We start from the raw sequence: 27125 nt of genomic DNA on the forward strand, positions 1-27125 counted from the left end.
AAGCAATATGTATGAATTTCTTTTAAAAACCACATGTGGCTTTTCTTTGCCTACACAGTTCAAATAAAAATGCTTTATTTGTGAAATTGTCTTATGCATCTTGTATAATTTATACAGTTCAGAATGCCATTTAGCATTCAATGATAATGTACTCTGCAGTTGAGCTAATTTGTAATATGTCTTATAGAGTGAAAAAATAGAATTTTGTATCTTTCCTATTTTATTTTGTATCAAATACAGTAAGTTTTGCCATGTCTAAGTTTTGTCAGTATCTTCCTGCTCTGATCCAAAAAGAAAAAATATCTGCATGGAACAGCTCCATATTCTGTGGCAATAAGGATTAACAAATCATTACAAAAGACTGAAAAATACCCCCAATAACTAAAAAGTCACAATACACTTTGGCAGCAAGAAGAACTTTGGAAAAATCCCATTTAGTTATGCCTTAGGAACTCATACTGAAACTCATAATGATATTTCATTTGCTTTGACTTCTAGGAAACCATCCATGTATTGAATGTCAGGTACAAGAGAATACTACAGAGAAATATACTAGAGATTACTGAGTACAAGAAATTTTACAGAAGTGCATGTTTTTGGGGCTTTATATCTCATATACATAGGCGGCTCCATAAAGAAGTGTTGACTGCAGAGGACTAGAATTTAAGTCTGATGGGTGACAGCTCATCCACAATGTGCCTCATCATCCATTTAGCACCTTTGAACCTGCATCTACTGCTCTTTAAAAAAGCTGTCCAAAGTCTGCCAAACTCACAGGGCCCTGAGAATTTAATAAATAATATTTGAAAGGTAGGTTCCTATCTTAGTATTGGAAGTGTTTGATAGATTAATGTGACTTGATTAGGAAAGATACTGGAGGACACAAGGGTAGGAATTAGGTGCCCAAATACTTTCTAGAATCAGTCCCCTGCACTGTATGCTTATTTAAATGTAGATGTTTACATAGTGACTGAGACTGGGACAGTGATTTTTTATACCAAATGTGAAAATGTAATTCCCAGAAAAATCAGTCATGCTAAACTGCACCAAAGGAGTAAGGAACCTCTACTTCATAAACAGCAATTTGTTTTTGTTTTCTTACATTGTTCTACTTTAAATTATGCAATGAATATGATACTAAATCTGAGCTACTTCTAATTAGGAATATTTTCTGAAAGATCAGTTCCAACTAGTTTTTTATCCCATTTCACAGCAGGAACTAATTTTATATAATAATTCAGTCTAACAGATCATTTGCAGTCCTTTTCCACAATATTTTGGAGACTTATCCTATCTTCATAGAATTTTTGCTTCAGTTTTGTGTACTAATAACAGATCAATTGATTAAAGAACTGAATCAACCATTTTTGACTCAAAAGAGAGCCAAATTCCTCACCCTTTTAAATCTTAAATAGAAAGCAAAGTCCAGAGCAAATTTCTTGATGGAAAATACTGTGAAAGCTATGTTGTAAGAAATAAATAACACTAATGCTCAGGGGGTCTTACAGAACTTGCAATAGAAGTCTCTTTCTATGGTGGTTTGAGATGATGATATACATTAAATTTCATAGTGGATCACACTGCTTTTCTGTGATTTATCAGTCAAGAATCACAAAATCACTGATTCATTTAGGCTGGAAAAGACCTCTAAAATCATCCAGTCCAACTGTTAACCAAGCACTGCCAAATTCCCACTAAACCATGTCCCCAGTACCACATCTAACCTGGCCTTGAATACTCCTAGGCATGGGGCATCCACAACTTCTCCGGACAACTCGTTCCAGTGCCTCACCACCTTCACAGTAAAGGATTTCTTCTAATATCTGACCTTACCTTGACCTCCTTCGGTTTAAAGCTATTCCCTTATCTGCTGTCACTACATGTCCTTTTAAAAATCCCTCTCCAGCCTCCATCTAAGTTGTTTATAGGTACTACAAGGCTGCTTTATGCTTACTCACGAATCATCCAGTATTTCCTGTTTCCTCTTGAACTCTTAGCTTCAATACATTTTGTAGCAATGAGTGATACTAGTAGTTCACTTGCTTATGTTTTTTTTTTTTTTATGTCAGCTTCACTCATGTTCATGTGTCTGCAGCTACACTTCAACATCTCTTCAAGTCCTGTAAATTTGGAGTCGAACTATGAAAGTTCTCCCCAGAGTACGGGATTAGCAGAATAAATTATGCACAAAAGCATTATATTCTTCTCCTGTACATAATAATACTAGCATGAGAGAAAAATTAGCTTATTAATGTCATGTGAAGTCTAAGAGTTTTAAGAGATAGTCCAACCTGGTATCATATTCTTTTCCTCTTTTATGCTGAAGAAATGGTGTTCTCTGATGTAATGCTGCCAATCTGCCCTTTCCATTTTCTGTTACAGCCAGACTAATTTTTATGTATCTCATGCCCTTTGGGTCTAAAATCTGCTTAGTAGTACTAAGAAGCCAAGTTTCTAGGTGCCTTTGAAATGCTAGAGAAGAGAAGAGAAAGCCAGAAAGATTGTCCAGGGTTCCATTTACCTTGTATCTATTTTAAAAGCGCATTAAATCAAGAGCTTAAAGCACCCTTGCTAATTACTACTCACTATAGTTAATCATAGGACAAGATGGTAAAATAGTCTACTGAATCATTTGGATAGACTGCACAAGGATTTGATCTTCTGCGGTGCTATGTCTTGAATTTCAAATTGCTCAGAAAATTCAAATCCATGATCTAAATCAGCTAAACACTGCAGTCTTTGGGTTCAGGGCTAATACCTGTGTACACAGGATAATAATCTCCTGCCTTCTCAAAAGTTTTGAGCATACTAGCTGGCAAGTATGAGTTGCTTCAGTTATAGGACAGAAAGCCAAATATCTACAATATTACAATGGGATATGGTATCCACCTTGTCCTTGTAAGCAATTAGAATGAGAACTGACTAAAAATTCCACTCTCCCTTGTAAATGATAAATCAGTACCTTCTAAGAATTTTGTTCTCTCTTGCATGCATGATATTAATCCTGTGATGCCCCTGCAAAGGTGGGCAAGAAATATGAAAACAGCCAGACACATTCTTCTGGGGTGGATCTGCTGTCACAGCAGATAACAGCACTTTTGGATACACTTTACAATGTAGGAAATACTAGAAATTTTCCTACTGTGTACAACAGCTGGCTTACCCTAAACCTGGCCTTTGGATCACTCCTCATGAATAAGAAGGGCAATTAGTGAATCTACTTTCAAAGAACAGCATACACAGAACCTCTGTTTTCCAGTTCTTCTGTAAAACAATGACAAGTTATAATTAATAATGCATAAGAGAGGTGTTACAGAGATGAACATATCTTGAAAATAGCTCAGATACTATTTAAGATGGGGAATGATTGTAATTGTATCAGTTCCACATAGTATATTACATAAATTGTATTAAAGACATGGTAATTCATTGTTATTTTTAGTACTACTAAAAGAATCCATACAGAGTTACAAGGTGTTATCTGAATTTGCATAAGGATACCAAAGGAAATCTAATACTCCAGAAACACATCCAAGTAGTGTAATCTCTAAAGCATCCAAGTAAAAATCCTTATATTTGCTGGAATCAGATCCCAAACTTCTATGTGTATGTTCTCCAGTATTTACAACCTTAAAACCATAGGCATGAAAATCATAATCTTGCTTACAAAAAGAACATTAACTACAAGTCTTTTTCACTTTCTCACTTACTTATTCAAATACTGAGGGTCCAGCTGGGTTCATCCATGAAAACTTTTCCATATGCAAAAAAATTGGGCCTTAGAGTAGTAAAAAAATGAATCAATGATGATGTCATAAACTGAACACAGGAGAGGATGGCTACAAGGTCTTCATTAAGTTAGTGATGGGCATCTGGCTGGTAATAAGTCCAAAAAAAAAAAGTTTGTGAAGCCTTCTTCTCCTCCAGCAAATACCTAATTTATCAATGTCAACCTGATATACAGCCTACTAATCATATTAGTTCAACTGACTGAATTAGCCACACATTTTTGGCTAAGGGAATGATAATGCACTGTGCTGAATAAGGTTGCTCTATTATCCAAGGTTTAATGGTCTGAAACAACAAATTTTTTGCTTGGAATTTGGATTAAAAACTAAAAAAAAAACATAATTGAGGATATTGGTTATATGTGATTTTCTCTGGGCCCACAATTAAACTGAATTTTAAATTTTTTTCCTCTGTAGATTGCTGCTGAAAATTCATAGCAAGATACCAAGGAACTGGTTTTCTTCTATATTATCTAGAGCAGAGCTCATTTTGCAACAGATGACACATGAAGAAAGAACTGGACTATGAAAAAAAAATCAAACAAACAACATAGGAATTTTTTTTTGTCTAGGAATAGCTTCTTTCATTTAATCAAAAAGAAGTCATACATATTATGAGCCTTATAATGAAGATGAAAACACAGTGATCCGCAGTACAAAACCAAGATGATTTTCCATTACATTAAAATGCATTATAAAGTTATCTAGTTAAATACATTTTTTACAGAGATCATCAAATTGTTAGAGTTGGAAAAGATCTCCAAGATCTCTTAGTTTAGCCCAGCACTGGGAAGTGCTCCACTAAACCATGTCCCTGTGTGCCACATCTACACATCTTTTAAATACCTCCAGGGATGGTGACTCCACTACTGCTGTGGGAGCCTGTTCCAGTGCTTGGCAACCCATTTGGTGAGGAATTTTTTTTTTCCTAATATCCAATTTAAACCTCCCCTGGCACAATTTGAGGCCATTTCCTCTTGTCTTGTCACCTGTTACCTAGGAGAAGAGACTGACACACAGCCCACTGAAAACTCCATCCAGCTCCACAGACTTATGTGTATCTAAAGGTACCAGCTGCTGACCATTTCCCTGGGTTATAGAGACTTCACTTTGCTCCTCATCCCTGTCTTCCAGCTCAGAGGACTGGGTACCAGGGAAACAATTGATCTCAGTATTATGGACTGAGGCAAAGAAGGCATTAAGTTCCTCAGCCCTTGTTGCTAAGTGTTCCTCTGCATCCAGTAAAGGATACTGATTCTCCTTGGCCCTTCTGTTTTTGCCATTGTATTTGAAATAGCATTCTTTGTTGTCTTTTATGGCAGTAGAGAGATTAAGTTTTAGTTGTGCTTTTGCTATTTTAGTTTTCCCCTTCATAACCTCTCAACATCCTCACAGTCCTTCTGAGTTTGCCTGCCCCTTTTTCCAAAGTGTTCCATAAACTCTCCTTTTCTTCCTCAGTTCCAGATAAAGCTCTCTGTTTAGCCAGCCCCTCTGGCTTATCTTTTGGCACATGGGGACAGCTTTCCCCTGTGGTTTTTTAGATCTTCTTGAAGAATCTCCAGCCTTCCTTTACTACTTTGTCCTTCAGGTCTGCCTCCCAAGGGACTCTATCAACTGAACTCCTAAAAAGTCTGTGCCCCATCATGCCAGGGCTCATGGGGGCATAGAGCAGTCATAGAGGAGCTGTCTTTGAGAAACTATATGGGAACATGATGAGAGTACTGTGTTCTGATTATGTATCACATCCTTTTCTTTAATGAATCAAATGTAGTATGGAAAATACAAGTAAAGCACTTTTTAAAAAATAAAAAAGGCAATAAAAATAAGTTCACCAAAGCACTAAATCAGACTAAATGAATGAAATCTTTAAATGTCATTTCAGTAACTATGTGCAACAATGGCCTTAACCAAAATGAGTAGAGAAAATATTAAAAAGGTCAAGGATGGGGATCTCAATGCTTGTTTGTCCTTTGTACCTTCTACACTGCAAATTAGAGGGAAGAAGGGGCAACACTCAAAGGCTAAAAATATGGTCTCTCAGCACAAAAAGAGCAAAAGGATAAAGAGAATGCAAAAGATGACAGCATTTGGATAAAAGCCAGTCATATAAAGATATCAGCACAGAATAATAAAAGAGACTGGCACACATCCCAAATCAATTATGGAAGATCAGTGCAGAATAGGCCAATATACCTGCCTCCAGAAAGACTAAGATGTGCATAACAAAGTTCAAGAATAGCTACAAAAAAGGGAAGAAAAGTTGAATTTTGGGAGATAGCAGGAAAATGAAGGCAATGTTAATTATAAATCAAAGGAAGACACAAATGTATTATTATTTCACAACACCTGTTTATCACCTCTGTATGAACTACACAGGTCTGAATTTACTCATCACAGATTCTACCTAAGATTCAGTCGGTATGGAACATATTGAGACACCTCATCCTGTTACCAGGTAGATTGTCACTTGATGTTCAGTACTTCTGAAAAGATACAAATTGGTATAAGATCCCAAAAGCTGAATTTACTCAAAATGTGATACATTCTTACTAAACCAAGCATGTCTAATATGATGTATTTCAATTTTTAAAATTAATAATGTTTTATGGAGACTAACAAAAGACTTCAAATGGACTACTGCTCATGAATCAGTACTGCTTGTAAAGAAGCCTAAGGCCACTTCCATCACTCCCTCAGAAAAGGAAACATGGTCACCTTGGGTACCTTGAAACTTAGGGTAAAGGTAAAGTAACACATAATGCTGTGCAGGGTAGTTCAACATACATTAATAATTGGCTAGTGGGGCTATAACTAACAATTACTTGGACTACAGCTCAGCTGTCAATCACATTGAGACTGTGACTGAAAATACCAACAGGGAGCCAAGCATTAAAATCACCTATTGATCAACTTTTATGAACTACCATTGCTGATTTACTTCTTTAAACTGTGGCTCTTTCCTCTGCAATTATGTACTGAATTCCAAGCTAAGTATGCTCATCTTCCTTGGAGTAATTTTTTTTTTCTTCATGCTTCTCAAACACCTAACATAAGAGCAAACCTCCTAATTTTACATCTAAATCTCTGTTTACACTATTTAAAGTATAACAGACTTTGAAGGGCATTTTCAGACAAACAGAAAATGCCCCTTCCACCTCATTTGCTTTTGCTTCTGTATGTTCAGCAACAGAATTGAGAAAAATGCATTATTATTGCTTCTGTAGAGTTATTATCGTTATTTTGTTATGAAAATGTTAAGAAAACATGATTAAAAAATAGATTGTAAATCATAGACTGGTTACCTGCCTCACTGTCACAAAGCTACATTACTAGAACTGAGGTCCTTTTCATTACTGATATACTGATATTATATCCAATGAGGGACATAAGGTCTCTCTCATGCAAATATATGACTCTGTGTGTGTTTGTGCAGGTGTGAAGAGGTAAAAGTGTCACCTATAAGACTACAATAAAAATAGGCACATAACTTCCATTTCAATTACCTAAACAACTTCCTTCTCTGTTAAAACTGTGAGATTTGATCAGAAAACATTGTTTGAATGCTTTTGTAAAAACCTGCAGTAAGCCTCCTTTATCTTTTAATCCAAGAAAGAGACTGATCATTTTTCCTTTTACAAATTGTTCTTTTCAGATCTCAGTGACTCAGCTGATTTTGCTCCAGATTAGTTTGACACCTGACTGAAGACCATAGCTGCAGATTCTGTAGTTCAAAGCAGGGATATTTCTTTCATCAGTAAATATCTGTAGATGACTTTGTTGAAGTTTTCGCTTGGTGTCTTAGATCTGCACCAGAACCATGATGTGCTTAGTCTAAAACAGCTGTGTATATCATCACTATGTGACTTTTTGTTCTGCAGATCTGCACACAGTAAATTCAGATATCAAATTGATAAATACAATTCATTCCCACCTCCAGTGACTTTTTATATAAACTAGCTGGTAGTATAGCCACACAAACAGCAGTTCTCCAAAAAATCTTGGTTACTCAATGAGTAGTCCCACAGTTCTTGTTTAAAAACTGTGGGTGCAGAATGGTAGAAATGCAAATACATCTAATAATGTGCTGATTTGGTCAGTGTTAACAGAAATACTAAAAAGTTCATAGTCCATGTCTCTTTTTCCTTCCCAAGTAAATCTGCAACAGCAATAGAGATACAATTGTAATGCCTGAATATCTACTGTGGTTGAAGATGATGCCCTCTTCTGAAAATCGGATTTCCAAAATTAGTAGGTAGTTTTGGCAGTTTGACCTTTATTTAAAGGTCAAAATCAGTTTTCTGGTGTCATGTGGTAAACTAAATCAAGTCAGACTCAGAATTGATGCCCCCAAAGCCCTTTTACAATATGTTGGATGTTTACGCCCTGCCAAGGAAGGTCACAAGTTCTCATACAATGTTCAGTGGGTTCATAATGGCTAATAAGGACCTCACAGGGCCTATCCCTGCTTAAAATAAATTTTCATTGCAACACAGCCAGAGTGACCCTGCAGCAGAGCCTCTAATGCCTGATCTTACTGACTTCCCCCATCCAGGGCAGCTTCTAAGCAAGCCAAGTGCAAATGAAAAATTTTGGAAGGAAATACAATGGTATCTAATACTGTTTGGTGAGACTGAAAGACTTTTCAATGCTCATAAAATATCCACAAGACTTACACCAGGAAGACACATGAAAGATGGCTGGTAAGCTTAACATAAACTGTGTCTGAGGAACTGTGAATCAAGCAGTACAATCACCTCCTGCCAGACACTGTAATCCCTGAGCTGTTTTAAATGATCATATCACACAGTTTTCAGGGCTTAGTCAAGGTCCTTCTTTTAGACAAGCCTGTAACATCAGCATGCAAAGTCATTGCCCACATGCAATGGGACAGGGCAGCCTTGTCAGGAAGAAACAGAGAGAAAACTTTGTAAGGAATGTTAGCCTAATGAGTTAAACACTGACTCTTTTCCATTTGTTACCTGATAGTTTTGTGCAATGTGACCCCAGACAAATAATTGCAGTTGATGTTTTCCCTACTTCTATAGTGTGAATTTCTACAGTGTTAACAAACACCTAGATAGTTTACCATTCGTGAGGATTAGGCCATTTTTGTGAAAACTCTTGAAAATTAAAATGTCCTTAATAACTCTAGAGGAATGCTGAACATAGCACTAGAGCTGAGACATGCACTGGCACAGGGCTGCCCTGCAAGCTCTGTTGCAGGCCACAGGACTGAGAAATGATGAAGGCTTCTCAGGGAGAGCTGGTAAAATCACCTATTATCAATTTGTTCTCTTTTCCTACTATTCAACTCTCTTTTCAAACTTTAACTGTTTGAGCTGAAATGCAACATTTCAAGTGTCTGCCTCAGGCTGATGTCTTTTCACTCCCACAGAACAACTATTATACTGCTCTTAAGATTGCCATGGCAAACTTTCAAAAAACATTCTGTGCAAACTTAGTTTGGTCCCTTGTGCACAGCTACTGCAAAGACAACTAACAAATAACATGATCTGAATCTATTTTTTTCTTATAGCCTCTGCCTCATTCAGTGCCCAAAATGGAGGTCAGCAGAGAAAGCGGGATTCACCTCCAGATATGTGCAGCCCTAAGGTCTACAGCTGAAGTAGACAGTTTGTGTTTCCCTTAGTTTCACAGAAAAAAAAAAAAAAAAGGTACTTCCAGGGTGCAACTCAGTTTATTCTTAGACACATTAACGCTGTTCAAAAACTGTCAATTTTTGTCTATGTTACAGATATTTATGATCAGATGCAGGGTTTTATTTGGCAGATCATATACTAGTTTTTAATTTGGGTGCTACAGTGTATAGTGAAGTATATCATCCCTTTTCTCAAATGGGATTGGGGTGCAGAAAGATTAAGTTTCTGTTAGTTCTAGACTGAGATTTATAATGTTTGGTATTATGTAGCACTACACATATTCAAGAAACAGCGAACAGCAACTGTTAACTTCAAATATAGTTATGCATGCTCTGAACTTTTTCTAATGAGACTCTACTGTCTCCAGCTGGGCATCCAGAAAATGAGAAACATAGAGCTGAAGACCAGCTGTGAGAAATCTGGTTTGTGTCATCTGTGTAACACCACACAGGTGGGTGTAGAAACCCTTCCAGGTCACTCAGCTTCCTCAGGGATTCAGTTTTCTTTTCCATCTACCTCCTGCCCCACTCAATTCATGACTTTAAACACTGCAACAAATGAAGTAAAGGTTCTGCAGGCTATCTCCCTTTGTACTGCAAAGTCATGATTTATCTCTATTAGGTATATTTAATCTTCCGAAAAAAGTAGTTTTCACACATAGTAATTACAACATATGCCAAAAGGTGGCTGAATTAAGTTTCATAAAGTGTTTTATTTCAGAAATGTTCTAACTCCTGATTGGTAACTTAGGTTTTCTTAAGATAAACACCTAAGTCTGGGCTAATCATCTGCATTTGTCTTACAAGGCAAAAAGAAGGCCATTGGAGGTAGGGAAGGGTTAGGGGAACTCAACACTTCTAAGTTAATTATGAAAATGGCATATTGGATCAAGCGCTCTCTGGTGGCACCTGACTGCAAATGGAATATACAATGTCTAAATCAGATTTAGCCCTCAAAGCTTTGTTTACCGTTCTAAGTTTTGTTTTTTAAATCTATGTTTAGAGCAGACTACTCTGACATTTGTTTATTGAGTACATCGGTATTTTAAAATGTCCACAACTGCTGTAGGAATGCACAAATCTTTCTTTTCCTTGTATTTTTCTACTGCATGTTTTTATCTTGTTCTGCCATTCTAGAGGTCTCTGGAGAGGCCATAGTATTTAATCTAATATTTCTTGAATTAAAAATGGAGCTCAATAAATGACAAAATATATTTTACTGTACATGCTACTTCCTAGGAATGCACTGAATTAGTATGCCTTGTTGGGTTCTCCCCCAGGAGACTGATTTAGTCTAATGGTAGTGCAAGGTCATTAGCACAGTACCAGCATAAATTCTGCTTAACCAATGCCAGGTGATTAACTAGTTTGTGTGTTAATGTGTTGTGTGCATAAAACTGTGCACTCAACTCCTCTCTATGACAATGTGATCTCAAGAAAGATTTGGGCGGCCTGAATGTATTCCCACTAATCTGGAACCAGAGATAAGTCATTCTCACTGGTGCCCCTAAGATAAGTTGAAGACTCTCATTGCCATCCAAAGCAGATTCAAATATTTTTTTCTTAGCAAGCTGATTTAAAAACTGCATATATTCAAAAGAAAATCTTGAGCATGCTTTGTGTGCTTTCTCAATATTTATAAATCAAGTCAATTTGAAAATCTGGTTGCTTGTATATTTTTATCAGTTATATATGCGTTCTGGTTTTTTTTATGATCTAAACCAATCTTTATTAAAGAAACCAAACCCAAACTGTATGTGCAGAGGTACATTTTACAACAACAAGGGTGACTGGAAGGCTCTGCATGTGGGTCAGGGCAATGTCCAGTATCAATACGGACTGGAGGAATAAATGGATTGAGAGCAACCCTATGAAGAAGGACTTTCATCAGTGGATGAAAAAAGGGATGTGACTTGTCAATGTGTGCTATTGGCCCAAAAAGCCAACCACATCCTCAGCTGCATCAAAAGAAGCATAGCCAGCAAGGCAAGGGAGGTGTTTCCCCCCTCAATTCCCCATTTGTGATACCCCACCTGAAGTGCTGCATCCAGCTCTGGATGCTCCAGTGCAAAAAAGAAAGCAACCTGTTAGAGCAGGTCCAGAGATGGACCCTGAAAATGGTCCAAGGGCTGGTATACCTCTCCTACAGACAAAGGCTTACAGAGCTGGCAATAATCAGTCGGGAAAAGTCTCAGGGAGGAATTTATTGACTTCCTTCAATACCCAAACAGGACTTATAGAAAAGATCAGGGAGACATTTTACCAGGACCTGTAATGACAGTACAAGGGACAATGGTTTTAAGCAAAAGAGGAGAGGTTCAGATTGGATGTAAGGAATAATTGTTTTGGTTTTTTTCCATTGTGAGGGTGCTGAGCTACTGAAACAGGTCACTGACAGAAGTTCTGGTAGTCCCATTACAGTAAATGCTGAAAGTCAGGTTGGATGCGGCTTTGAGCAACCTGATCTAGTGAGAGATGTCCCTGCCCATAGCAGGGAGGTTTCCCTATGTGATCATTACTGTTCTTTCCAACTCAAATCCTTCTATGATTCTATGATAAAAGCTCTGAATTTTGAGCCTCAGAGTTTTGCCTTTTTTACTTTTATGTTCTGGATTTTTCTGTTTAATTATGTCAAATTATTGATTGTGAAATGACTGTAAAGGCTTCATTTTGCTATGTCTATGACATACAGGAAAATGAAGAGAGAATATGACAAGTTCGCTTTCCAAGAACATAACTAAACTCATTACCAAGAGGGTCAGCAATGGAAAAATTGTTCTCCATTCTGCATTGCACATTTCTCACTGCTAGCCAGAATCTTTCCTATTTATGAAGTGGTGTTGGAAAATTCTTAAGTGGGAAAGAAAAACAAAAAAAAAAAGGGCTAAGGTTCTTGGATGATCAGATTGAGGAAATATGTATACTGCACATGTGTGCCCAGACCTCAAAAAGAAATGAAATTACCCATAAAGGAATGAAAAAAAACCAAAAAAAGCCCAGAATCATGGCTTGGCAGTTTGGAACACTGTCAACAATATGAGTCAGTGATGTTCTGTTGAACTTAACAAAGGATTAAAGGCAAGCTGTAACTCCAGAGGACAGGAAAGAATTTTGCATAACTAGAAGGTTCAGTCCTTATAAAATCCTTAAAATATTTCAATAAAGCTATGATTATCTAGGTGGATGTGTAGAGGAATTTACATAGGACCCATATGTATGATGGCTGCTCAGAACTTCAGCCTTGGGAAATTGAAGGGAAATCTTCCATCACCAAAGTTGAAGATATTTGATCTCTTACATGTATTCTGAATTGAGCACAAACTGCAACACAGTAGATGCCAAGTTCACATGCCATCTTTGTTGTGCCAAGACATGAGTTACTGCTCTCAGGCTTCAGCATCAAGATGCATTTCAGTCTTTACAATAATGCTTGGGTGATATCTCCTAAGTTGTTTACAAGATAATTTACAGAACTTGTAAAGTGTTCCCATGCTGAAAACATGCTGAAGAAAAAAAGATGCTGAAGTCAAGAGAAGGCAAATACATCTTGCCCCAGAGAAGAGAACACAGAGCAGTCCAGAAGGAATGTCTGGGCAGTATTACACACAGAGAACCTACACCATTACTGTTCTTACTAAAACTTGTTGTTTTATTTGTAAAGTAATATTGGCAACATGCAGACAGAAAGCAGGAATTATCATTAAAAATTCTGAGTCTGAAACCTCAGATTCTAGAAATCTCATACTACCAGTTTTAAAACATTCCTAGAAAACTGACATCTAAAATTTTAGATAAATTCTAACTCAAATGTATTTGAAGACAAAATCTGTCATAATTTTGACAGGTGCAAAGAAATTGATCACAGAAATAACACAAGTGGTTAGGTAGATGATACAAGTGTTTGTGGACAGCTCTTTTACTAAATCCAAACTAATAGTTTCAGATTACTTACATCCAAATATTTAAAACTCAGCACAGGATCCTGATAAACCATTACTGTTCATTGACAACACAAGATCCAGAGGAAAAAATCAACCATATTAAAACCAGTCATTAATCACTTGAATTACCTAACACTGATGGTGGGTGATTCTATGTCTTAAGAGACTGTAAAATTGATTTCCTATTTTAAAATAAAGTTTTGATCTTTTCTTTTTCTAAAAGGTACCACACTCTTAAGCAAACAAAGCAGGAGGTCAGACAGAAAAACTGTTTGGCTTATTAATGCAAGAAGTCAAACTGTATTATGTCTACAGAAGAAATGCAGTCTTTTTGAAGCTATTACTTTCTTATTATGAAAAACTTATGAGAGAACATAGCCCAGTATTTTTAAACCTGAATTTATGTCTAAATGCTGGTTCCACTGATATAAAGGGGGGGTAAAAACCCTAATTGACCTCAGGAAGGCAACATTTCTTATTTCATTGTGGATTATATTCAGTTTTTGAAAGCATGACTCTGAATATTGCATGTACACTAGATGTCAATTGGTACTGTCACTAGGTACCAGGGCAACAGTCTGAGTGATATGACAGTTTCTCACAATTTAATATATCAGCATGTTCAGCTTGGGATATTGTTTTTCTCTCCCTTCCTATATGCATGTTGGTGCAATATTTGTCTCAACATTTGCAGTGGAAAACTGTCCAAAAGTTACATAAAGCCAGCAAAAGTCATTTAAGAGTCAGGATCAGAAGCACATATACAAAAGGGAGAAGGGCCCAGCATCCTGTAGCAGTGCAGGCACAAAAAGGAAAATCAGAAGACTGGACAAATCAAACCTGCCTGCAGCTGTTCTCAAGAATGGGCCAGACAAGCCACTTGCACAGCTGGTCGCTGGAGGAGGACAAACAGCAGCACCACTTGCAGGTCTGTGGCCCAGATCTAATATTCAGTGCTTTAACATGAGGTTCCACAAATCAATTCTACATTTGTAGTGATACCAGACAGCAGTGCTTGAGCTTGTGTTTTATAGGTCTGGTCACCTAAAATGATCAGTTTCACTGGGGAATTTCTGTCTGTGTTTTTGAATCACTGCCTGTAGGCTCAGGTAGTAAATCTGGCCATAGATCCCTGTGCTGCACTTTTTTTCTTGATGTCATGGTGCCTGGGGCAATTTTCTTAATAACACATGACTCTGCCTGTGTTTTCTAAGTCCAGACATAGAATGGCTTTGGTCTAATTTTCCTTACATTCTTTTGGTCTTCCATCATGGTTACAGTTGTTTACTTAAGACATATTTCAGCAATTTTGAGATTTTTCTCCATCCTACTCTATGTACCTCTGCTCATTCTTACATCTTTGTCACAGATTATAAACTAGGGGATGAGGTCATTGCCCTCCTATATAACCAAAATCACAGTGGCTGAAATTAATCCTTGGAGCTTTATTTTTCTTAGTTGTTGTTTTCCAAGAAACTGCAGAATCACTTAAAAATTTATCTGTGGCTTGTAGTATAGAACATATGAACATTCTTTCCACTGTTGCCTTTACAGACTTTCTAGAAGTGATCAATAGACCCCAAGAGTTCCTAAGCACAGCTTGAAACCACTTGACTGGTGTTAGGAAAACATCAACTCTTGCCTTTCAGATTTTCAGTGGTGAAGAACTTTGATACTTCCATAGCTTTCCACAGAGAAAAATGTGTCTTTTACTTCTAACCTTAATTTGTCTGTCTCCAGCTTTCACCTTGATATGTCATTGTCCACTAGACAAAATAGCCTTCTAGAATCAATATCCTACCTCCGGGAGGTAGATGTGACCCCTCTGGATTTTCTCCTTGACAAGCTAAACAGCTTGTGATTTTTTAAGCTTTCCTCTGAGTGGCATATTTCTCAACCTCCAGCTAACTCTGTGGTTTTCCTCTCAGTGTTTCTCACTTTATTATGATCCTTTGTAAGACTTTATTCATAGGAACTTGAGGCAGCAGTCTAATAATAACAGAAGAAGGCATAATGCCCCTACTTTAACTGATAGTCTCTTTTTAAAATAAATATTCAAGGATCCCAGAGAAAACTCACAGATATCTTGGATTTTGCTACTTAATCAACATAGCTTAAATGTTCTGGAAAAACAGTGCATTTGTGTTCCATAGACAAACTGCATTACTCTGGAGCATCTCCCAGTCAAAAAATGATAACAGAGATTGCTACAGCCCATTGACTTTCTTGATAATCTACCCCCATCATTTTTTTCTGCATCAGTGCTTCCTAGGATTAAACACTCTCTCCTATAACTATGGATGTGTTTTTCCCCTGTACTCTCTTCATTGTCAGTGGAGAGAAACTGGACCTTCCAAACCACCCCAGCATGATTGCCTAAAACCTCTGGGCTAGAGGGTCCTCTGATGGGAACCCAATTCTCTCCATAAACAATGAGAAACTTTGCAACTGGCTAACACCAGGCACTTTCAGGGGACTAAAACAAGGTGAGGTAGATTCCAGAGGCACTGGGAAGTGCTGCCAGTAGCTATTTTGATGCATAAACTGGGCCAGGGCTCAGCTTTACACTTATATCCAGTAACTACACATTTGTCTCAATATATCACCAACACTATAAATCATCCTATTGTTACTCCCCCAAAGTTTTTGTCATCTTCAGTAGTCATCAGTAATAGCTGCAATTTTCACAGGTCATTGTTGGAAATACATGTCACAGCATATGTCACAGTTGAGATAGCCACTATACACAGAGTATGACCATAAAATTTCAGAAAGCACCTGCCCATACAGAGTAACAGCACACCAAAAGGCTTCAAGGTCTGCTCTTTGTTGCTCTTCAGCCCAACCTTTTATACCCTGATTGCTCATGCATTGCACCTGTGTGCCCTCTGTTCCCTTTGGTGATTGGTCAGTGCACCTGGGCACTCCATGTCCCATTACCTCCAATGCTGCTCACCTGCCCTGCACAGCTGTGGCCCATTGGGGATGAGGCTCAGCCGCAGCCCCACTCCCAATTACCACAAACTGTGTGCCTACAAGTGTAAACCAGTGCAGAAGTAAAAAATTAGTCTAAGTGGCACTCTCTCAAAGAGAATCCATTTAATAATTTTCCCCTTTTTCATAAACATTTTTAAGCCTGTCATTTAAGAAGTTTTGAAAATACTTAGTATGCATGGCTTTCATTTCATATGATTCAAATCATGCAGTACCAATTGGTAAGTTATGAAAGCCATAATTGGATGCTATTCTGCTTGTCAACCAGATTTCCAAGTTGGCATGGTAAGATTTTCCAGGTTGATAGAAAACAATTACATTATTTTCATTTTAACTTCTATTAATTGACTTTTATGTGAAGATTTTTTTATTAGGGTCCCAATTGAGCAGACAAATCTATAATTACCTAAGTTATCACACTTATACATCAGTGTGTCCTTTTATGCAGCAACCATGACTTGCTATAGGTCTTCCTACAGAAGCCACCTGATGCTTTAAATTATTCCAAGCACTTAGAATGCAGATTAGCCAATGTGCTAGAATTTTTGCCAGAAAGCAAAGACCCAGTGATATGCTTATAAAACTGTCTGAGTCTAATCCAAACTTCTCTCTCTTTGATGGGGGTTCTATGACACCTTATTACAAAGACACTTTTCTGGCTTTTAGTGGGTCTAGTGGTTTTGAAAGTGAACTAAGAAGCTGTAGCCACAGTCATTGGAACGCAGGCCTTTCCTCTAACAGTCTACCAATGTATGTTAGTTTTGCTTTTCTGTCCCAAAATCTTTCTGTTCACCTGTACATCAAACTGGAAAATCTGTGGGTTTTTTCTATACTAGGGCTAAAATAAATATTTGATAATTCATAGAGCTAGGCCTCTGTTTTGGACCCCACAATGTTATTCCCTGTTTTCTGACCTGACAAAGAGACTTGTCTGCTACAGAAATATTTTTTGATTTAAGAAAGAGTGGCACTATCCTATGCTTTGTACAGGGAGAAACAGAAATGTACTGTGAGCATATGATATGAGTTACATCCTCTTAGTATGTATCAAAGCCACAGGTGGTGGAATCCACTTGCCTGCATCCATCATCGTCTAGCTGATGAGGCCTCATGCTGTTTTGCTTGAGAAGTCTCTAAGCAACCAGGTATCTCTGCTACATAAACAGGAATTTCATCTTATGTACCAAAACAGTATGTACTCTTAAAAAGAAAAAAAAAAGAAAAAAAAAGAAAAAAAAGAAAAAAAAAAGTACTGAGGAAACCTCACTTCTGTGCCCTGGTCAGCTTGAGGAAGTTTAAACTTGTCTCTATCAAGCCAAGGAGCATGTCAGCCAAACAGCTGTGGACTGTTAAAGACAAAAGTCTTTTACTCTTCTGTTAAAGTTAGACCTTTGCAGCCAGCAAGGCATGGGGCCAGAGAGACTGTCTCTATACCAGGTCTTGGGAAGACATATGAATTTTATATAAGCAAATTTATATGGATGAATTTCAATACAGAAAGAGAAACAACCTGGGAAATACTGCCATTTCTTGACTGAATTGTGCAATTGCTCAGATACTGTCAAAACATCTTTTGTCTGACTTTTTGGCTGGAAGGTAATCTGTCCATCTTTCTCTTCCACATTAAAATGACCACTTCCCCAAAGAGAACCAATTACAGATTCCAGCATCCCGAATCTAAAAGAGAAGGAGAGCCTCAAGGCACTGAGAAAGGCAAGAGAAGTTGTGGTAAAGGTCAGAAGAGAGTTGGGGAGCAGGGATTCTATTGGCATTTTCTGGCAGTTCCTTGTAAGGTAACTGGAGAGAGGTAGACCCATTGACTGGATGAAGAGAGAACATCTCCCAGGCTCCCCCACACTCATTCATTCTGTGTCCTCTATTTGACATTCTGTTTCTACTTGGATGATTGAATTGGCCACCTTCCCTCTGTTCACTAGCTCCCCTCTGAAATGGGCACCTAAAATATAGTCACATCTGCTCACAAATGAAGCACTGTTGGAGTCTTTCCATTATCTACCACATGGGAGCAGGATTAGGTTCGCTGTCAGTTTTGGGGAACATGAAAGGGATAAAGGAGCATGAATTATGCATAACAGAATTGCACCCTACTGGTTTCCTGAGACATACAAGATGTTTCAGTCCCATTGTCGTCCTAGCATGCTCTTGGAGAAAATGCTTCACACAGCCAGAGGCAGAACTCACAGTGTAGCACGACTCGTCCAAGACTCCTGATACAGCACCATATTGACATTCTTCTGCTAATGACGGATGTTTCATGTTGTTAAAGATCTGGCAGCATATAACCGTTTGTTAGACTGGCTAAGACTGCATAAAATGTTGTAAGAAATAAACTGAGTAGGGGAAAATTATTAGAGAACTGCTAAAACCTGAGCACGATTTTTTTTTTTTGGGGGGGGGGGGGTTTGCATCTTCCTTTTGATTATTTTCATTGCAACTAATGGAAAGAAAAAGAATATTAAACTAGCAATCTGATTACAATTCTCACATACCTTTGGTTTAGACCTAAACTCTTCCAGGCAGTAATACAATATTTTAATGCCAGACCCAATTGAATGAGGGTATAAATTAGTAAGAAGTAACTTTTTATGAAAAGCTTTGGACAGTGCTTGGCATGACAGGAGAAGCCCGTATATTTCTCCCCGGGACAACTGTGGATTATTCCCCAGTTGTCCCACTAAGTCTTCCCACCCGCCCTGGCACAGCTCAGAGATTTGAGGCATTCGGCCCAGCGATGACTTTTAGGCGGCCACCACGGGCCCGAGGGTGACGGGACCGCCGGGTGCGCGGCCCCTGTGCTGGCGGAGAGCCCTTGGCACACGGCTCCCGTCCTATCCAGTCGCCGGGAGCGTTCACTCCGCACCGGGGACAGCCCCCTCCCCGCACCATCCCTCCTGCCACTTTTTGCCCGGAGTGGAGACGGCGCGGCCGGCAGCTCAGGGAGGGCCCGGGCACCGCTCCCGCCCCCTTCCCGCGGGCCCCCTTTCCTCCCCCGGCGCGGAGAGCGGGGCGCTCCCGGCGCTGCAGACCCCGGCGGCGGCGGCTCCGCGGCGGGCGGGGGCGGTGCGAGGCGCGGTGCAGCCCCGCGGCGGCCGCGGGCGAGCGCGGCTGTGGCAGCCCCCGCCTGCTCCCGGGGCACGGCCGCGCTGGGCGAGGGGAGTGGGCGGCGGTCCCGGCCCGGGCGCTGCGCACCTCTGCCGAGTTTGGCCGGCCCAGAAGGGCAGCCGAGAGTTCAGCATGCAGGAAGTTTTGAGGCAGCTTGGAGAGTAGCGCGGTGGCGGTAACCGCTGCTTCGCCTGCTCCGGGGTTTTGAGCTTTTTTTGCGGGGATTGTGCCTTTTTTGCCCCCCGCATACAACTTCCCCAAACACACAAGCAACCCGCAACAATCAGAAAGTCCGGTAAGGGGGAAGAGAACACGAAGGAGGGAAGCACCCTCGGCGGGAGAGGAGAGCCCGTTTCTTCGCAGAGACACGGTCCCGCTCGCAGCTGGTCCCAATGCAACTGCTCATCCTCCTCCTGCTCTACGCCGTCGTCTGTGCGAACTTCTGCAGCCGTCAGGGCACCACCGCCCCTGCCCAGAGCGGATCTATAAAAGCCCTGCGGGCTTCCAACATCAGGCGAGATGGTAGGTGTCCTGCTGCTTTGTTTATTCCCAAGGGCTGCTTTTGCGGGGGTAGCCCTTAAGCGTGCCTCGGAGCTGCCGCTCCCCTGTCCCAGGAGCGAGGGCCGCTTGCCCTGAGGGCGACTGGGGTTGGTCCGCGGTCCGGTCCCGTCCCGGGGGGCTCAACCACGTCGTGGGGTCGGTCTCCGGGGTCCGGTCCCGGCGGCCCGTCCGGGAGCGTGTGGCCAGGTGGCAGGAGGGAGGTGTGGGATGAGGGGGCGACTCTGCCCGGCGGCTGCACCTCCGGGCGGTCCCAAACTTCTCGGAGGTCTCCTGGGAGTCGGCGGTACCCCCAGCGTCCCCTCTGGTCTGCGGGGGGGCAGACAACGCGGAGTGCTCGGTCCCGGCTGCCCAGGCGGGCCCCGCCGGGCGTCCCTCGGCACCCCTGGGCCCGTGTCCCCCGTGTGCCTGTGATGGGCCGGCGGCGGGGCAGAGCGGGGCGAGCGGCGGCTTCGTGGCGGCTCCGGCCGCGCGGGCGCCGCTGCTGGGGCTCTCAGGGGCGGTGTGTCGGGGGCGCTGCCGTCGCCCCAGGGCTCCTTGGGGGGAGCAGGATCGTCTCCCAGCCCTGCCACAGCCTCACCGGCTTCGACTGCTGTAAGGGCTGTCGGCGTGCTGCTCGCCGGTTTAGGGGACTTCTCGAGCGGAGGGTCTGAGCCCAGGGCTTGGTGCTCCCCTGGGCACTGCCCCACCAGGACTGGCCTCGTCCCTTGTGCTGGCCGGGGATGGTGCGCGCCCATCAGGGCGGCAGCGGGCTCTCGGACACCGTGGGAAGGGTGTTTTCAGCCTGAGCTCCGCTGCGGTTCCCTCCGGGAGCTGCCGGCAGAGGATGTCCTGGACAGCCGAGGTGCTGCCAGGTCACAGCGCGGCAGTGCGGGACGCAGGTGCCTTCCGTGAACGTGGTCGTGTGCCGTGACCCCACGGGGAGCGAACGGGGAGACTGCATAGACATAGCGCTGCTGAAATTCACCTCTAGAATCCACGACTTTCAGTTTGGGAAGAGCGATGGGCACTGGCCAGGGAGCAGCCTGGAATGTTCCCGCCTCACGTGGGAGAGCTTGCTTTTGCACGTTGCCGTGCACCTTCTTCGACGAGGAAATGCAGGATGTTCTCCTTGCAAATGAACAGTTAAAGTTAACATCAATCTTGAAGTTAACATCTTCCAGTTGACAGCAGTTATATATTTTATAAACTCTTTTCAAAAACCCAGGCCCTTGAGCCATTTCCAAGACTGTATTTGCCAGTGTTTATTTTCCAGCATGTATACAATGCATGTAATGGGTATACAGTTGATTTAGGAAGATGTTTTTGTTTAAAGTTTGGAGCCATATTGAACTTAATAATATTTTTATCCCTTTCCTAGTCACTGAAAGAAGACTTAGAGAAGGTGGAGGATTTTTTTCTTATAATGGAAATGTTGACTCGGGAAGCAGGATAGAATTGCAGTTTTTTTGATAAAGAAGTCAAATTTAATCTCATTAAAGAAAAAAAAAAAGTATGTGTTTGCAATAAAAGTACATATTTGTTATTTCTGTTTCATTGTTTAAAATTATTCTGTGTTTTAGCAAGCTTCATGACTTTTTAGCCTGCCATCTTCATAGACCTGAGACTGTCTCTGAATATGTCTAAGCAAGCTTCCATCCAGCTCAAACTTCAAACAAGCTTTTTCATTGAAAACTTACATACTTAGAACATCAAGATGTGTATTACTCTGATCATCTCTGTATAGTCAATGAAGAAATCACTAACCCCTAATATAAATAAAGTTTTCATATTAATGGAAGTGTGACGGGTGTTTTACTCCTCAGAAGACTTCCAGTGGTGAACTTGCTTCTTGGAGTGATGAAGAGAACCAGCCTCTGAAATTACTACTTAATTGCTTTCTTCCTAGTTGTGATAATTTAACAATTTGATTAAGCTTTGCATCTCTAAAACTACCCAAAGCAACTTGTAGTGGTTGATCTTTGTGGGTACCAGGGGGACTAATACCGGGGCTGTTGGAAGGTGGCAGATCTCCGTGTAGTTACATCCTACTTTTCATCTTTGCTGGGACGTGTGCTAGTGAGCCTTGAAGCCTACAGCTAAAGTCGGACACTTCTGCAATTCCTGAGTGGATGTTATGGGTGTTCTGAAGAGGTCACAGACTTCATTGAAGTGCAGACCCTTAGCATGCTGCTGCCTTGCTCTCTTCCTGTGCTTGGGAATCTTGTTGCTTTTTCTTTGCAAAGGACGGTGTGTTCTTGTGTGGGGTTGCAACATTTAAAGCAGATCAGCTGCTGATCTCCCTGATTTTACTCAAATGAAACTCTTGCTTGAGTTCCTTGACTGAAGGTCTATATTTGTACAGCCAGAGGTTTTGAGCAGTATTCCAAATGTTGCATGCATGTGACGGGCTCACCAACAAATGCTTAGACCACAGTTGGCTGTAGGCCACTAATAGTATTTCTGTCTTTTGTAATTCGCAGTGGTGTTTTTGTGTTGTTTTGGTCTGAAGCAATTATATGGAACAGCATGAAAGACATGTGAGTTTCGTTGCTGAGTCAGGCAGTATTTTTTGCTTTGTAAATATTTGCAGATATGATAATACAGAATGGGATCTGAGAGCATGCAGTACATTGGGGTAAATGTGTTACAACAGTCTCAAAACACACAGCAAAGATAAAAAGTAGTTTAATATTGTGCTCGGGGTTAATGATCATGATTATTAGATTTTTGAAATTAAAAGAGAAGAGGAAACACGGCCTATTCAGCTTCAAAAAAATATCTTGGGAAGTTCAAGGCCACCTGCACATTTTATTAAAAATAAAGCAACCCTTTGAGTTCCAGTTCCAAGTGGGATAACTTAGTGGTACTGCATACACAGAGTTTAATATGGAGGCTTGGTCTTGCTTCTGGCCAAAACAAACCTTTGTAGTGTGCGTGATTCAGTATTGCCTTTCTTCTTTCAGACTAAAAGAAGTTGGCCTATTTGTAATTGCTCTTATTTAAGACTGAAGTTGATCTGATTAGAAATCTATGGAGGAGGGCAGCTCGTACAAAAATTGCTGTTTAATGACTACCAAACCTAACCGGACTCTACTTTCTGCTGAAGATATTAAGAATATAAATAACTTGCTTACAAGACATCCTCTTGTTCTAGTTGAAGGACGGTCATTGATGACTCAGCAGTCCAGTGTAGCACTAATCAATTTTTTAAAGTGTCCTGGAGGTGCCAGCGACATTTATAGCACAAGTACTGGTATTCACTTAGAGTGTTTATTAATGCTATTAAGCTAAGTACTTTCAGAATAACACAGAGGTCTTCCAGATGCTTCCACTGTGCTATTTTGACTCAGTTTCCCAGTTTGCAGTATGCAGGTAATACTGCCTAATTACAAGAAGTCTGGTATTTTGTTTCTCCTGTTTTGGTTGTTGATGTGTACTCGGAGATGAAAAGTAGAAGATAAAAAGTGCTAAATAATATTATTTACTATGTAATGTCTAACTGAAACATCACATGCTTTTTCTTATCAGTTATTGAATAAACATCTGCTTAGTATAGGGAAGTATGCCTAGTCTGTATCTTCAGACTAAGCATCACCATACATACTTTGAACTCCAGAGTTCAAAGAAAAGACAGAACAGAACAGACAGCGTAGTGTCAGGTCATTTCAGTATGTAAACAACTGAAAGCCATGGAATGAGTATCTTCTGATGTGGATTTGAAACCATAACATGAGATGACTCATGATAAGATTCCACGCTCTTGTGGTTTTCATTATGAATCAAAAAAAACTGGAATTTTCAAACTTTGCTTTGCTTGTGCACCACCAAAATACAAAGAAAAATCTGTACTTTACAATTCTGGATAATTGCCCACAGCTTTTGGCTCTTAAAGGCCCAGTCCAAATGGATGTATGCCATTAACTCTACCCTCTTCTTCCCTGTATTGGCTGATGCCTAATCACAGGAAAAAGTGTATGGTAATTTGGGCACTATTCTCTCACCAAACAAATGTTAAATGTCTGTCTGGGGAGAAGATTGTGTTGTTTTCTGTTTTTTGGTTGTTTGGTTGGTTTTTTAAAGAGGATAGATTTAGATTAGGTACTTTAAGGTCCCTCCCAACCCAAGCCATCTTATGATTCTGTGATATTAGGAGAAATTCTTTACTGTGGATGTGGTGGGGCCAGATGTGGTTGCCCAGAGAGGTGTATTCAAGGGGTTTCATCAAGCTGGTCTAGTGCAAAGCGTCCTTGCTCATGGCAGGGAGCCCATGGCAGGGGATTGGAACTAGATGACCCTCAAGGTTCCTTTCAACCCAAGCCATTCCGTGACTCTGTGATTTTATGTTTCCATGATTCTATGAAGTGTCTCTGGTATCACTAGTGGTATAGAGCATCACTTTTGGAATGCACTTACTGAGTTCTTTTATAATAGGCTTGTATACATTTCTTTAGAGGACTCTGGTAACATAAAATTGTGTCAACTGTAAAATGGCCAAAATAAACTGGTTTTTACAGGTTTTATTTCCTTGTTTTCTAGATTTTGTATAGAAATATGTATTTCAGGCTTCATCAATTTGAAAAAAAGCCTTACTAATTTCCCTGCAGTAAAGCACTTTGGTCTACAATTATCTGACTTTGATGTGTCTCTTATCTGTATAATTAACAGTTTGGACTGAAATATCAAAGCATATTGCATGAGAATTCCAACCCTGACTCAGCAGCAAGCAGCATAGAGGAATTCTCTAAAGGAACTTGAAATATGTTTTATCAGGCAGATGTATATCATAGTGTAAGTCACTATAAATTCTTCAGTCTCTTGAAACTTCTTGGTTTTCATTTGGGGCTTTTTTAAGTGTTACTGTGAAACTGAATTAGGCCAACTAATCCTTAAAGGGCTGGAAGAGAAAACTTAATAATTGTATTGCTTTGATTTGTAGAAACTGAACAGTGCTGAAAATCTAAAATAACGTTGGGAGTTCTTTTCCACTGTTTTGCCACAGAGATGTTGTGTTTCATAAAGCATCTAGGAATAGGCATAAATAGAAAATTCACAGGGGATCATTAGTGCAGTAATATTCATCATGTGCTTAACTTTGACCATCTTCATAATTCTGCTGAAGTCAAGGGGTTCAAGTCATACAGGACAGTGTGATAAGAAAGCTGGATTAGCTTATATGTAAATGAGGCGAGTAAAAATAACCGTATATTTTTTATGAACCGAGTGTACCCAGTATTTGCAAAATTAGGAATCATAGAATTGTTTAGGTCGGAAAAGACCTCCAAGACCATCAAGCCCAGCTGTTTACTCAGCACTCTTACAATTGGCCTTGGGCCATCGATCCAGCCTGTCCAGATCCCTCTGCAGAGCCTTCCTACCCTGCAGCAAACCAACACTCCTGCCCAACTTGCTTTTATCTGCAGGCTTGCTGAGGGTGCACTCGCTCCTCTCATCCAGGGCATCAATAAAGATACTCAACAGGACTGAACTCTGTTGTACTGACATGGGAGCAGCCACCAGCTGGATGTAGCTCCGTTCAGCACCACTCTCTGGACCTGGATAATAGAGCAGTCTTTTATACTGGAAACAATGCACCTCTCCTAGCCATGAGCATCTGTTTTCTGCAGGATAATTCTGTGGGATATGGTGTCAAAAGCCTTACTAAAGTGTCTCAGGACTGGCTGAGATGGAGTTAATTTTCCCCACATCAGCCCTCACAGTGCTGTGGTTTGCATTGGTAGTTAGAAAGATGTGGATGACACAGCAGTGTTGTGGCTACCGCTGAGCAGTGCTGGCACAGCATCAGGGCTGTCTCTCTAACCTTCTGCCCCTCTCAAGTGGCTGGGAGTGAGAAAGGTCCTGGGATGGCACACAAATTTGGGCCCAAATTAACCAAAGGGGTATTCCATACCATATGACATCAGCTCAGATATAAAAGCTAAAGGAGCGAGGAGGAATGAGGGGTATTTTTTATTTTACAGTGCTTGCCTTCCAGAGCAATCACTACACGTGCTGCAACTTTTCTTCCTGGGAAGTGGCTGGATATCACCCCTTGAAGGAAAGTAAAGAATAAACTTTTTTCTCTTTGTTTATACACACCAAATTTTTGCTTTTTTTTTTTTTGTTTTGGTTTAGTAAAGTGCCTTACATCAAGCTACAAGTTGTTTTCCGTCTTACTTTCCCTCACTTGTCCTACTGAGAAGGAGAGTGATAGAGAGGCTTGATGGGCGCTTGGTCTCCAGTCAAGGAAACCCAGTACATAAAAGTCCAGGCAGACAATATCCAGAGCCTTTCCCTCATCCACTGGCTGGGTCACATGGTCACAGAAGGAGATCAGGCTGGTCAGTCAGGACCTGCCTTTCTTACAGCCTTGCTGAGTGGGCCTGATACCCCTGGCTGTCATGCATGTTCTGCATGAGGACACTCTATTGACGAGCTGTGCTATGACTTTCCCCTGCACTGAGGTCAGGCTGGCAGGCCTGTATTTCCCTGTATCCTCCTGGCCATTCATGTAGATAGGTGTCACATTTGCTGACCTCCAGTTAACTGGACCTTCCAGATTTGCTAGAACTATTGATAAATGGTGGAATGTGGTATGGTAAGCACTTCTGCCAGCTCTCAGGACCCTTGGGTGGATCCCATCTGTCCCCATAGACTTGTGTCTAAGCGGTGTAGCAAGTCACTGACCATTTCCTTTTGGATTGGTGGGGCTTCATTCTGCTCCCTGTTCTTCTCTTCCAGTACAGGAGGCGGGATACCCAAAGCAAACTGGTCTTATTATCAAAGACTGAGGCAAAGAAGGCATATGCAACCTTGGCTTTTCTACAGGCTTTGTTGCTACATTTTTGTTAGTTGTATTTAGTCTATCAAAATAAAAAAAGTATACGTATCATAGGCATGAGTCTTTTGTACATTCATTTGCAGAATAAATATATTTTTTATCTTTACAATATCTTCTAATATAGCAAAATAGATATTCGCCTATCACAGAATCACAAAATATATTTATTTAGAAGAGACCAAGAATGATCATTGAGACCAGCTCAATGATTTTGATTCCTAAAATTAGCATGGCCCCAACCC

The 27125-nt window shown here is 40.6% G+C and overlaps 1 protein-coding gene across 4 annotated transcripts in view; it reads left to right on the forward strand.

Moving 5' to 3' along the window:
• Positions 1-19302: 19302 nt before the first annotated feature.
• Positions 19303-27125, forward strand: part of PDGFD (platelet derived growth factor D) — a 139173-nt gene continuing 131350 nt past the window's right edge. Inside the window, exon 1 of one of the 4 annotated variants that reach the window (XM_071434188.1) lies at positions 19303-20027. In XM_071434188.1, coding sequence (XP_071290289.1) covers positions 19898-20027 — 130 coding nt within the window. In that variant the 5' untranslated portion in view covers positions 19303-19897. The remainder of the gene's footprint in view (positions 20028-27125) is intronic. The other 3 variants (XM_071434186.1, XM_071434187.1, XM_071434185.1) reach the window with 3 other exon arrangements.

The sequence above is a fragment of the Agelaius tricolor genome, unplaced genomic scaffold (genome assembly GCF_023055355.1).
Source record: "Agelaius tricolor isolate 1412-34295 unplaced genomic scaffold, bAgeTri1.0.p SCAF_9, whole genome shotgun sequence".
In the NCBI taxonomy this organism is placed as follows: Eukaryota; Metazoa; Chordata; class Aves; order Passeriformes; family Icteridae; genus Agelaius; species Agelaius tricolor.